This window comes from Orcinus orca, chromosome 10 (assembly GCF_937001465.1).
Source record: "Orcinus orca chromosome 10, mOrcOrc1.1, whole genome shotgun sequence".
NCBI lineage: Eukaryota > Metazoa > Chordata > Mammalia > Artiodactyla > Delphinidae > Orcinus > Orcinus orca.
Window position 1 is genome coordinate 3,933,711 of NC_064568.1, and position 13,084 is coordinate 3,946,794.

The following is a 13,084-nucleotide window of genomic DNA, read 5'->3' on the forward strand; positions in this document are numbered from 1 at the left end:
TGGGCATCTGCATTTGTTCCTCCTGGGTGTCTATGTCAGAGTGGAATTGTGGGGAAGGGTGTCCCGTTTCACTCCAGAGTGGTTTTGCTCTCCTGTGTGGGTCACGGGGAATGCAAGATGCCTCTGCTCAGTGATGCTCCAGGACACACCCAGCACAGCCTTCTGGGGCCAAGACATGTCTGATGGGGTTCCCCTCTCCCCAGATGAGTGATGTGCTCCTGTACACGTATCCCCAGAAGGATGGGAAGTACCGGCTGAAGAACGCATTGGCAGTGGCCAGCATGAAGGTAGATACCTGGGGTGGGTGCCCTGGGGTGGGCGGGGGGACCCCAGGGGAGGCGGAGACACAGCCCTGCTTGTGGAGCTCACAGACCAGCGGAGGTGAGGGAGCCTGGGTTGTGAGTTACAGCAGGATTCTGTTGTAGGTAGTTCAGGGAGAGTGAGGCTGAGGGAGGCCTCCTGGGCGGGGGAGCTTAGAGTGGATAATATTTGGACAAATAGGGAAGGGAGAGAAGGAGGGGGTCCTAGGAGGAGGGAAATGCATAAGGAAAGGCTTGGAGGGAGGAAACAAGCAGGTGTTTTTTTTTAATTGTGGTAAAATATGCATAATATAAATTAACCATTTTTAAGTGTACAATTTGACAGCATCAAGTACATTCACGTTGTTGTACTGCCACTGCCACCATCCACCCCAGAACTCTTTTCATCTTTCCAGTATGAAGCTCTGTCCCCATTAAACACTAATTCCCCATCCCCCCTCCCCTAGGCGCTAGGAGCCACCATTCTACTCTCTTGTCTCTGTGAATTTAGCTACTCTGGGGACCTCATATAAGTGGAATCATATGCGATGTTTGTCCTTTTGTGACTGCCCTACTTCACTGAGCATAATGTCCTCAAGGCTCATCCATGTGGTAGCAAGTGTCAGAATCTCCTTCCTTTTTTAAAGCTGAACAATACTCCGTCGTATGTGTAGACCACACTTTGTGTACCCATCATCCATCCATGGACACTTGGGTTGCCTACACCTTTTGGCTGCTGTGAATAATGTACATGGGAGTGCAAATACCTATTCAAGTGGCAGGTATTTCTTAAATGTGAGAGAGATGCCAGCCCAGCTGGACATTCTCATGGGTGAGCTTGGAGAGAAGGGAAGGTGACACAGCTGTGACCTCACTTGCTGTAACTTGGGTCCCGAATACGGGGCTGGTTGGGAGCTGAAGGGGATTCTCAATGAGTAGGAAGTTTTAGGAAGTTAATTCCAGCCCAGCGTGGGGACAGGGTCAGAGAGGCGAGCACTCAAGTGGGGGAATTGGGTGTGGGGTGTCATTTGGGAGGGCGGAGGGACGGGAGGGAACATGCTGTAGGGGCCCTGCAGGGGCTTTCCCGCTCCTGAGGCTCCTAACCTGGAGAAGGGGAAGGGAAGCACCTTGTTCAGCTGGGAGGCGGCTTCCCTTTTTGAACCAAAGCTTCTGCTCAGGAGTCTGTGACGGAGGCCGTGAGGGAGGGTGGCCATTGGACAGGTACTTGTCCAGAACGATGGGTTCTAAGAGGGATGCTCGTAGCCTTCCTGGGTATGGGCTGGTGGCCACAGAGTTGGAGTCGGCAGCCGAGCCCTCACCGCACGCCTGTGCGCACACACACACACAAACACACACAAACACACACCCCTCCATCTTCCACGTAAGAAAGGTTTGCCCTTTACAATGAGGAAACTCAGGCTCAGAGTGGGGCAGTGGCAGAACCCCTCCTGCCCCCATCCTGAGGGGCCGCTGTTGGTTTCCAGGTCAGCCGCCCTGTGATGGAGAAAGTGCCCTATGCCCTGAAGATCGAGACTTCCGAGTCCTGCCTGACCCTGTCTGCAAGGTAGGAGGAGAGGAGAGGAGGGACGGTCTGGGGCAGAAGGGGCAGGATTTTGCTGGTGGGAACATTTGGAATAACAGGTGCTGGAAGTGTTGTCATTTTTATTTCGGTATCCTTTTGGGTAAAGGACTTTTGTCTTTTCATTATTTCTTGTCCTTTTGGGGATCACAGACCTCTTGGAGAATCTGGTAAAACTATGGCTTCTCTCCCCAGAAAAAAAAATGAGCATACACATAAAACTTTACATAGAATCTCGGGGGTTTCCAGAGCCCGTTGCTTAAATATAAAAATATCTCATCGTTGTAAAACCCTAAGGATTATTGGGTCTTTGCAGCAGTAAGAAAAGTTACAGCCAATGAAAAGTGCGTAGTGCACCTTAGTTTACAAAATGGTCTGCGTTTAGGCTTCCAGGTCTGGAGAGCAAGAGAAAAATAGTGAGCATTCATCATTTTACTTTCCCTGTTTGGGGGTAAGGCCTTTCTATCAGAGATGGCTGTTTTCTTTAGGCCCTCGAGCTCTGCCCCGGGGACCCCTCCTCGCTGGCTTCTGGCAGAGAAAGGGCTCCCCCCTCCCTCTTTCGGGGCAATGCCAGGTCAAGCCAGGGTGTGGAGGAGGGGCTCAGAAACCAGGGAGCGGGGGCTCCTGCCAGGGGCCTCTCTGGGCAGAGTAGGGGTACAGAGTTCCCCAGGTTGGAGTGTCTTCCCTCCCAGCCAGCGTGTGACCCGGGCGGCAGCAGGTCCCTTTGTGGGCGTGGTTCTGGGTGTGAGATGGGACTTCCGGCCTGACGCACACGCTCTGTCATAGATGCGCTTTCCCGTCCTCAGTGCCCAGTCCTGTGCTGAGGATGCAAACTGTCTAAGCCTTGGTTTGCTCAGAAGAGCCCACTTTACGGGTTGGAAAGTTATGACCTAGCAGAGCATAACTGCTGTAATAGTAGTGATGACAAAGGTGACATACACTGGGCACCTGCCAGGTGTCAGGCGCTTCCTCGGATCCTCAGCACCACCCTTGGAGGTGGGGCCTGCAGCTCCTCCCGTGTGCAGGGAGTTGAGGCCTAGAGAGGGGTTCCACATCCATGTGAGGCAGAACTGGTGTTCAAACGCAGGACTGTGTGAGCCAGAGCACTTCTCCACTACTATCTACTGCCTGAGGGGGAAAAAGTAGCCTTGGAGATTCTAAGGAGTGACCCCTCCATCTGGGGAAGTGAGGGAAGGCTTCCTGGAGGAGGTGATGCCTGGGTAGGTTTCCATGGCCTCTCCTCTCCTTATCTCTAGGTAAAATCAGGGGCATGAGGAGGCCCAGGGTGTGGTTTCATTTTGCCCAACCGTGAAGTGAGGGTAGTGACAGGCCACGCTTAGCCCTTCAGGTGGGGCTGCCTGTCTCTGCTAGGCAGAGGCACTGCCCTTTGGCCAGTGGCCTCAAGGAGCCACTGTCACTGTCAGGCCAGTCACCTTCCTGCTAGCCCCAGTTACTTCATGCTGAAGCTTCCAGGGGACTCATGCATCTCCTTTTAGGGATGTGGCATCTGGCTGCCCACCACCCTCCCTCCCAGGCCAAACTGGTCCCTTCTTCTAGTTTGAGTCCGCACACTTAGTACGGGGTGGGAATGACATCTAGGGGGCTCTGTGAGAATTTCCACTCTGAAGCTGCTCTGGGGCAGCTCAGGCCAGGTGTGGCTCTCACCACTCAGGAGACCCCGCCAGGCTCGGAGCAGGGATGGGAAGTCTTCGTTTTGGATGAGTGAGTGGGAAGTTGTGTGGGAAACTGAGGAGGAAGATGGAGAGAGTGGGACGGTGACCGTTGCCAGCATTTATCCACCCACCCTCGCAGTGGTACCCGGCCCTCATCCCCCTGCCAGCCTGCCCCCCTAAAGTGTGGGACCCCTTGCTTTTGCACGGTGCTGTGTCCTCGACAGAGTCCTCCACACCACACGTGTCATTTGGTCCCTACAACAGCCCTGGGAGTTAGAGGAGCAGTGTTGGATGTTCCCTTGTTACGGGCAGAGCCCGAATACAAGTAACATTTGGGGCCGCCTGCTCGGAAGCAGAGGTGCCGCGGTGCAAGCCTTGGCCCGTCTGGCAGGTGGCTGGGCTGGCCAGTGGGGTTTCAGGCGTGGGGGAGAGAGACTCTGGTGTGGGGGAGGGGCGGGGCCACCAGGGCGTGGTCCACCCCCAGAGGGCAGAAGGCAGAGCCCTCGTGCACCCCTCGCTCACTCCAGCTCATGCCCACAGCTCCTGTGCAGAGAGGGACGAGTGGCACAGCTGTCTGAGCAGAGCCCTCCCTGAGGACTCCAAGGCCCAGGCTCTGGCTGCCTTCCAGCATAGCGTGGAGGTGAGCGGGGTTTCTGGGGCACCCGTCTCACAGACCTGGGTTTCCCTGGGGCCCCTGCACACCCACGAGACCTCGCATCTCCTTCCATCAGGGCCCTGGGTCCTCCCCGTGCCCGGCTCAGGATAATCACTGTGCAGCCCAGAGCCTGGCACCTACGGCTCCGTTTGTAACTGAGGTCAGCTCCCTGGGGGTTGCAGGGGAGCCTGTAGAAGAGGAGTCCACCCCGCCCACACACGTGCACACCCCGTACGGGGTAGGGGGGTGTCCATCCAGTTGGTCTCCTGACCCCACTGCTTGTCCGATTCCGCTGTTCCAGATACGGGAGAGGCTGGGGGTCAGCCTGGGGGAGAGGCCCCCGACCCTAGTGCCTGTCACACACGTGATGATGTGCATGAACTGTGGCTGTGACTTCTCCCTCACCCTGAGGCGCCACCACTGTCACGCCTGCGGCAAGGTGAGTCCCCGTCGGGGGCCGTGGGCGTGGCGGCGGCATCGGGTGGGGACCGGGGGGCGTCCAGCAGCTGCTGCGTGTCGGGCCCAGAGTGGGGCATGTTCACACCAACCCTGTGAAGTTAATTCCCCTTTTACTGATACCCTCCCACCAGGACTCCAGATCCCAGGTCCATCCCACTACACCAGCAAGCTCTCAAAAGGAAGTCGTAGCGGATGTGGTGGTTTTCCTGGGATGAAAAGCATCCTGTCATGGTTAAGGGCACGGGCTCATCAGAAAAACAGATCAGCTTACAGCATGGTGATGATAGTTAGCAAAAGTGTAGTGTATGTTTGAAAGTTGCTAAGAGAGTAGATCTTAAAAGTTCTCATGCAAGAAAAGAAAATTGTAACTGTATGTGGTAGATGGATGCTAGCTGGACATTGTGGTGAGCATTTCATCGTACAGTCTCCCTTGATATCCACAGGGGGTTGGTTCTAGGATCCTAGGATCCCCGTGGCTACCAAAATCCGAGGATGCTCAAGCCCCTTATGTAAAATGGTGTAGTAGCTGCATATAACCTACGCACATCCTCCCGTATACTTTAAATCATCTCTAGATCGCTTATAATGCCTAATACAGTGTAAATGCTATGCGAATAGTTATAAACATAGCATGAATTCCGTGTAAACAGTGGCCAGCACACGGCAAATTCACATTTTGCTTTTGAAATTTTCTGGAATATTTCTAATATTTTTGATCCACAGTTGGTTGAATCCATGGATATGGAAGCCACAGACATGGAGGGCCCACTGTATATATGTATATTGAATCATTACATTGTACACCTGAAACTAAAATAATGTTATGTATTTTAGAAATTTTTAGAAAAGAAAAACAGATAAGCAGCTGCACAGAAACATAATTACTGTGCTCAGAGCACGGGGCCCTGGAGGAGGTGGGAGCGAGTGGGCAGGGGGCGCGGACGCGTTGCTGTGTGCGTGCTGGGAGGGTGAGACCCTCTGACATGCATCACCCCACCAGATCGTCTGCCGGAACTGCTCAAGGAACAAGTACCCTCTGAAGTACCTCAAGGACCGCATGGCCAAGGTGTGTGACGGCTGCTACGGGGAGCTGAAGAAGAGGGGCGGGGACATCCCAGGCCTGATGAGAGGTACCGGGGACCACCCTCCCTTTCTTCCCCACGTGGCTTCTCCCAACCACCTTCCTGGGGAGGCTCTGAACAAAAGCAGCCCTCAAGGAGGAAACCATTTCTGCAAACGTTGGTTCTGTAGAAAGTGCATAGGTGCACCCAGGGGAAGGGTTCCATGGACAGCTAAGTTTGGGAAACGCTGGGTGCACGCGTCTGTGGCGAGGACGGTTGGCCGGCGCTCACGTCTGCTCTGCGTAGTGGCCCTCTCTGCAGGCCTGTGTTCCGTGGGGCCTTTTTGCAATAAGGATGACGAGATGGAGAGCAGAGGTGTCATGGTCGCGGAGGGGCTGAGGGTCCTCCGGTAAAGGAGCCCGAGGCAGCTGAGCTGGCCCGTGAGAGCCCTTGCGCAGGGGACAGGCTTCGGCAGAGCAGGGTCAGCTGGAAGGAAAGCAGGTGGATCCTGGGCCTAAAACTAGACTCCCCCTCCCCCACCCCCCGGGACCACCTGAGGCCATCGGAGAGGACAGCCCAGCCTCATGGAGACTTGGAGAAGAGGGGCTAACCAGCACTCAGGGAAGGCCTGCCCCCAGCCCCGCCTTTGTGTTAGCAGAGGGGGCTGTGCCCATCTTTCTAGTCACACTGAACCACCCCAGTGAGGCTGGGTCCCATCTTGGGAGGGACGGGAGCTCAGATTTCACAGACACGTGGCTTCTGTGCCCATCCGTGTGGACTCTCACCTCCCTTTCCGGCGCTTGTCTTGATGTAGGGCGGCCCGTGAGCATGAGCTTCCCCCTGTCCTCCACCCGCTTCTCGAGTAGCGCCTTCTCATCCGTCTTCCAGAGCATCAACCCCTCAGCCTTCAAGAAGCAGAAGAAAGTCCCTTCGGCACTGACCGAGGTGAGGCAGGTGGGGCTACCTGCATGGGAGGCTGGGGATTGAGACGTTTCTCGGTCCTTCTCAGTGGACAGGGACGGACCCCCTGCCCAAGCCGGACCAGGCTCTTCAGGACAAAGAGGATCCCTAATGGGAGGTGTCCTGACTCACGCTAACAAAGGCAGCCCTGAAGCACAGGCCCGTCTCCTGGGTGACCGAGAAGACACCTGTTGGTTGCAGAGGACAGGAGCCCAAGTGGTTGTAGGTGGTGCTAGGAGACATCTCTCCCATCCTTCTCTGCACCTGTCCCCCCAGCCTAGACCTAGTCCCCAAGGTTACTGCACAGATCGCCCGGGCACTTGGGTCTAAAGCCGTTTGTCCTGGCTCAGGTCTCCCACATCAGCCCTTCCCTGCCCCCTCCCCCCGCCCCCGAGCTTTGCACCATTCTCTCACCCTGGAGGTCCCACACGGGCTCAGGTGGTGAGCCTTCTAAGGGTCGTGGGGCTCTTTGCAGGAAACCTCAGAATTAGCTAAACTAAATTCCATTCTGGAAACAGGACCAGATTACATGTCTGTATTCTAATCACAACCACAAACAAATGTGTGCCATGAATATGCATGCTGTCAAAAGAAGAGTGATCAGCTGTTTCCAAGTTTTTTCATTAATATTCATTATTGAGTAGCAAGTGGTAATAAAAAAGTGTTGGGGATGCAAATTTTAAATGAGTACAGTTCTGTCCATTAACTTAATTCCTTTTGCATTTTAAAAATCTTGTAAATAACACATATGTGATAAAAATTTTTTCATAACACAGAAGACTATATGATAAAAAGTGAGTTTCTCTCCCTCCCCAGACTCCTTCAGTCCCACCCCTCAAAGGTAACCACCATCAAGTTTCTTATGGACCCTTCCAGAAATTTTTGTGCATATACGTAATAAAGATAGACGATCATAGGTCCTTTTTTTACCCAAAAGATGATATACTGGGTCCTCGATATTATTATCGATTAATATCTTCGATACTATTATTTCACAGTAGTTCATACACATAAATCTCACACTTCTTGCATTGTGTGGCTGTCTCATCATTTATTTAACTAGTCCCTTTCCACAAATTGAGAAAAGATCACCCTCTCACTCACACTGTGGTGTCTGCATGAGCTGAGCTCATAGAACCTGAGTGTTCTGTGGGTGCAGAGTTCGAGAACCATTCTCACTCTTTGTGTATCTGGGCACTATGATCCTGGTGGTGTGTGGATCTGCCCCAGCCAGGTTGGCAGTTTTTGCCCAAAGTGACAACCTTTTTGTTATTCAGCGGAGACTACACCGTGGGCTCTGCAGCAGCCCCAGAAGAAATGGGCGCCCGTCCCTCTCCGCCCTCTCCTCTTCCCCCAGGAGCTCCACCTTAGCAGTGAGATCTGCTTCCCATGGGAAGGTCTGCAGGAATGCTGCCTCTGGAGCATCTGTCAGGGAGGGAGACCGCAGAGTCGATTTCCCTGATGTGTTCTGTACATTCTGCCTTTCTCACTCTGGAGCTGCTCCAGCAGGTCAAGTGTGGGGAGCGAAGTCGAGTCTGGTGTTAGAAGTCCTAGGACCCGGAGAGGGGCAGGTTCCTTTCCTGGTACTTCTCAAAACACCCGGCTGGTTGTAGCTTCCTCTCCCTACACTGAAGTTAGCTGACCTTCAGAACATTTGCTGAGAGATCTGAGTTCTTACCCTCTCTTCAACTAAGTCAGGATTTGACCTTTGGTAGATCCCTCCATTCCTCTGGGCCTCAGTTTCCCCACCTGTAAAATGAGAAAGATGAAATGATTTCAAAACCTGGCTTTATTGCTCTCATAGTAGGGTGAATATTTATGGAGCACTTACTGTGGGTCAGGCACTGTACCTGACAGGTACCCGTCTTATGTCACTTAATTCCAGTTTTACTAGTAAGGACACTGAGACTTTGAGGACGTAAGTGGCCTGACATTACCCTTCTAGTAGCTGGTAGAGCCTGTGCTGGAGCCCTAGATTGGTCCTACTCCAAGCCTGTGTTCTTAGCCCCCATATGAAGCCTGTTCAACAGACCACAACCACTACGACTACTACTTAGAGGAGTTAACAAACTCATTAGGCAGGAGGTCATAAAACCTTTCAGATAAACAGTACAAAAGGGATCCCCTCTTAAATATAAGAAAGAAATAAGCTGAAAAGTATAAGAATCAATTTTAGAAGGAAGAAACTTTCCCCCAAATATCTGCAGTTTTGTAATTTGGGGGCTTGGGGGTTGAGGGCAGGGAACCAGGAATCTGAATCTCCACCAGGGGGCAGCACTCCTGCAGGCAGTTTTTGATTCCAGTGTCTAGGATCCGCAAATCCGGTCAGTAAATCCTGTCTCTCAGATATGGTACAGTTTTGCTGCCTTTGAGGTGCTGGGTGGATCCCGAGATCATCCAAGTCTCAGATTCCAAAGCAGTATAAACACTCTGCCAGCGGGTTCGCAGTGTCATTTTGGCTCTGTGTAAACCGTGTCTACTACCTGGTGCCCTGACCGCCCTGCTTCCGTCTGCCAGGTGGCCGCCTCCGGAGAGGGCTCCGCCATCAGCGGTTATCTCAGCCGTTGTAAGAAAGGGAAGAGGCACTGGAAGAAGCTCTGGTTTGTCATCAAAGGCAAAGTGCTCTACACCTACATGGCCAGTGAGGTAGTGTGGTTCCTGCTTTCTCTCCTCTCTCGTGAGGGCCCGTGGGTTAAGCTTGTGCCTCAGACTGTCTATGTGGGGTGTGCACTGTGCCTCACCAGAGGGCGGTGTGAGTCTAGCATCTGGTTCCCACGTCAGTTCCCACGTCGGTCAGCTGTTTACTGCAGCCATGCGTCTATTTCCAATCTGAGTAATTTACTGTTTCTTTGTGGGGCTAAGGCGGTACAGCAGGCAGGCCTGTGCAGCATAGCATTTGGGTATCACAGCCCCAGCATCCAGGACAAGCTGGCACTCCCTAAAAGAGAGCGCCTTTGTGTTCTCCGCTTCAGTTGTTTGAGACAAAATTCAGCAGCTTGGAGGAAGCTACCATACTTACTTACTTTTTTATTTATGGTTGCATCAGGTCTTAGTTGCGGCATGCTGGATCTTCATTGCAGCACATGGGCTTCTCTCTAGTTGTGGCGCATGGGCTCCAGAGTGCTTGGGCTCTGTAATTGAGGCGCATGGGCTCAGTAGTTGTGGCGCGCGGGCTTAGTTGCCCCATGGCATGTGGGATCTTAGTTCCCCAACCAGGGATCGAACTCGCGTCCCCTGCATTGGAAGGCAGATTCTTAACCACTGGACCACCAGGGAAGTCCCACTTTACTTTTTGTCTGTGCATTTGTCAGGGAACTATATTGCCTCGTGGTAACTCTTCTGCTAAGTAAAACTCAAGTTTATGTGTATATATATATGTATCATGGAACATCTTACATTTACGTCTACTAAAATATCGGAGAGAGGGCCTTGGTCAAGCCTGCTTCTGGAGTAGATAGGTGTGAGCTTGGCTGTACAGCAGGGGGCGCTCTGGTCCTGGCCCAGGCTGAACCTGTGGGATAATGTGAAAGATTTCCATGTCCAGGCCCCACCATCTGATGGTTTCCACAGGCGAAATCCACTTTGAAAATGGGACTTAAATGCATTCTGCCCAGCTGCACAGGGTAGGTGCTTTACCCACAAGGATGTGCACATCAGCACAGGGCTGGCCCTTCTCCCCTGACCGCAGATGCTGGCATCCGGGCAGAAGGCACTGCCTTCTTCCGGGCATAAAGCTTCCCTCATGAGGGGCCTGCAGCTGCGCCGGCTGCAGTCTTCCCCATCTTCAGGGATCCCAGAGGCCAGGAGGGACGCAGACACACAGAGGGGACCCACTGTGGGCCTGAGTGACTCGGGCACTGTGTGAGGCAAGCCCTCCCCTGAGGGGGCCTTTCACTTATGGGTCCACAGATGGGGCTCTCCGTGCTGAGGAGAATGTGGATCTTTCTGGAACAATCTGAAATGTGCTGCAACCCAGAGCGGCATCTTCCTAAGGAGGCATTCCACAGGACACTCGCAGGGGCCCTCTGAGAACTGGGTTCTGAGAGAACCCTGAGTAGACAGTTTGTGGGACTTCCTCACAGTAGTGCTTTTGAGTCTCTAACGAACAACGGCGTGTTGTGGGTCCCCAGGATGTGGAGAGTCCCAAGGTGGCCTGACAGCAGGCCCTTCCTCACAGAGCATCTCATGGAAAACACACTTGGGGAAGAAATACTGGCTTAGACAGATGAACAAAGGCTAGTGATAATTAACCAACCACCAAAGAGAGTGGATCCTGTTTGAGAATGGAAAACCCAGAGGCCCCGGGTCCTGAGCAACAGTTGTCATGGAAGTGAGAGTGTGGGTTAATTTTAAAAGACGGATTTAAGTATGCTTCCAAAGCCACTTCTTCAGAGAGAGGAACTTGTACAGTTTCTCACAAAGCCTAAACCAATGACAGGACCAAGCTTTCAAATTTCATCAAAGAAAAAAATTTGATAAAATGGATAGCCGGTTTTCACTGTCTACACTACCATGAGCCCCGTCATGTACCCTGAGGTAACCCAAACCAGATGTAACTTGCTGTCAGTAACAGTCCTGGGAGAGAGTGACTATCAGAAATACATAGGAATCTTTTAAATTTTTTCCAATATTTTATTATTTAGTTAATATATTTATTATTATGTTTAAAAAATTTCAAACATAAAGAAATGTTGAAGGAAGTTTACAGTGAACCGTCTTATAACCATCAACTAGATTATACAATTAACATTTTATTATACTTCCTTGAACAAATATCTATCTATTCATCTCTCATCCGTCTTACTTTTTGATGCTTTTCAAGTATACTTCCTCCTAAGAGTTCAATATTTCTGTATCTTTTTTTTCTTTTGAGGTACAATTTATATATAATGAAGTACACAAAGCTTAAGGATACTATCTGTTGAGTTTTGACTAATGAATATCCCTGTAAATCCCCACCTCACTCCTATCCCCAGAGGCAGCACACTGTTTTGATTTTTTTCCTACCGTATATTAGTTATCTCTTTTAGATCTTCATACAGATGGAATCATGTGTGACTTTTTCCACTCAGCATGTTTTTGACATTCATTCATGTTGTTGCATTCAGTAGTAGGTCATTTCTTTTATGACTGAGTAGTACTCCATTCTGTGAATATACCAGTTTGTCCATTCACCAGTTGAGGGACATTTGAGTTGTTTCCAATTTGAGGCGGTTATGCATAAAGCCAATTTAAACTTTTGCATGCAGGTTTTTGTGTGAAAATAGTTTTTATTTCACCTTGGGTTAATACCTAGGATTGGAATTTCTGGATCACAGAAGGGTATATATTTGGCTTCTAAGAAATTAGCAGACATTTTTCCAGAATGGTGTAGCATTTAACAGTCCCTGCAACAGTGTAGGTAAATTTGGGAGTTCTGGTTGTTCCATGTGTTTGTCAGCACTTGGTATTGTCAGTCTTTAATTTAGCCATTCTGGTGAGGGTGTGGTAGTATCTTAATGTGGTTTTAATTTAGATTTCCCTAGTGACTAATGATATTTTTCGTGTGTCTGTTGGCTATATATATTTTTTTCTTTGAGAAGTGTCTGTTCGGATCTCTTGCCCATTTTTTAGAGTAGATTGTTTGTTATTGAGTTACAGGAATTCTTTCTGTACCTTGGCTACCAGTCTTTTATCAGATAGATGTTTTGTGAATATTCTTTCCCAGTCTGTGGCTTGTCTGTTCATTTTTTTAAATGAATGAATGAATCAATCAATCTTTTGGTGAACAGAAGTTTATAACTTTAATGAGGTCAATTAATGTTTTCTTTTTTGGCTGTTGCTTTCATGTCCTAAGAAACTTCCGACTACTGTAAGTCACAAAGTTATTTTCCCCATATTTTCTTTTGAAAACTTTAATGTTTTAGCTTTTACATTTAGGTCTATCTCAAATTAATTTTTGTGTATGGTGTGAGATAGGGGCCAAGGCTCAATTTTTCCCCTGTGGATATCCAGTTGTTCCAGCACCATTTGTTGAAAAGACTTTCCTTTTCTTATTGGATTATTTTGGTGTCTTTATTAAATATTAAATGACGAAGTGTGGGTCTATTTCTGGGCTCCCTATTCTGTTTTACTGATATATTTACCAAACCTTATGCCAATACCATACTGTCTGTCTTATTACTATAACTTTATATAGTAAGCCTTAAGTCAGGTCATGTAAGTCCTCCAACTTTGTTCTTTTTAGAGGTTTCAGTACAATTTTGAATTTAATTGGTAAGGGTGAGCGTCCTCTTGCTTTGTCTCAATCTTAAGAGAAAAGGATTCACTATTTCGCTCTTAAGTATGATGTTACTGGTAGGTATTTTATAGATGCCCTTGGTCAGATTAAGGAAGTTCCCTTCTATTCCTAGTTTGCT

General features: G+C 50.2%; 1 protein-coding gene across 5 annotated transcripts in view; it reads left to right on the forward strand.

Moving 5' to 3' along the window:
• FGD5 (FYVE, RhoGEF and PH domain containing 5) overlaps positions 1-13,084 on the forward strand; it is a 123,046-nt gene that overhangs the window by 106,708 nt on the left and 3,254 nt on the right. For 4 of the 5 annotated variants that reach the window (XM_049716007.1, XM_004284315.3, XM_049716005.1 and 1 more), the window contains exons 13-19: positions 204-287; positions 1,784-1,863; positions 4,092-4,191; positions 4,508-4,645; positions 5,666-5,795; positions 6,541-6,671; positions 9,204-9,332. In XM_049716007.1, the coding sequence (XP_049571964.1) occupies positions 204-287; positions 1,784-1,863; positions 4,092-4,191; positions 4,508-4,645; positions 5,666-5,795; positions 6,541-6,671; positions 9,204-9,332 (792 nt within the window). The remainder of the gene's footprint in view (positions 1-203; positions 288-1,783; positions 1,864-4,091; positions 4,192-4,507; positions 4,646-5,665; positions 5,796-6,540; positions 6,672-9,203; positions 9,333-13,084) is intronic. The other variant, XM_033414054.2, reaches the window with a different exon arrangement.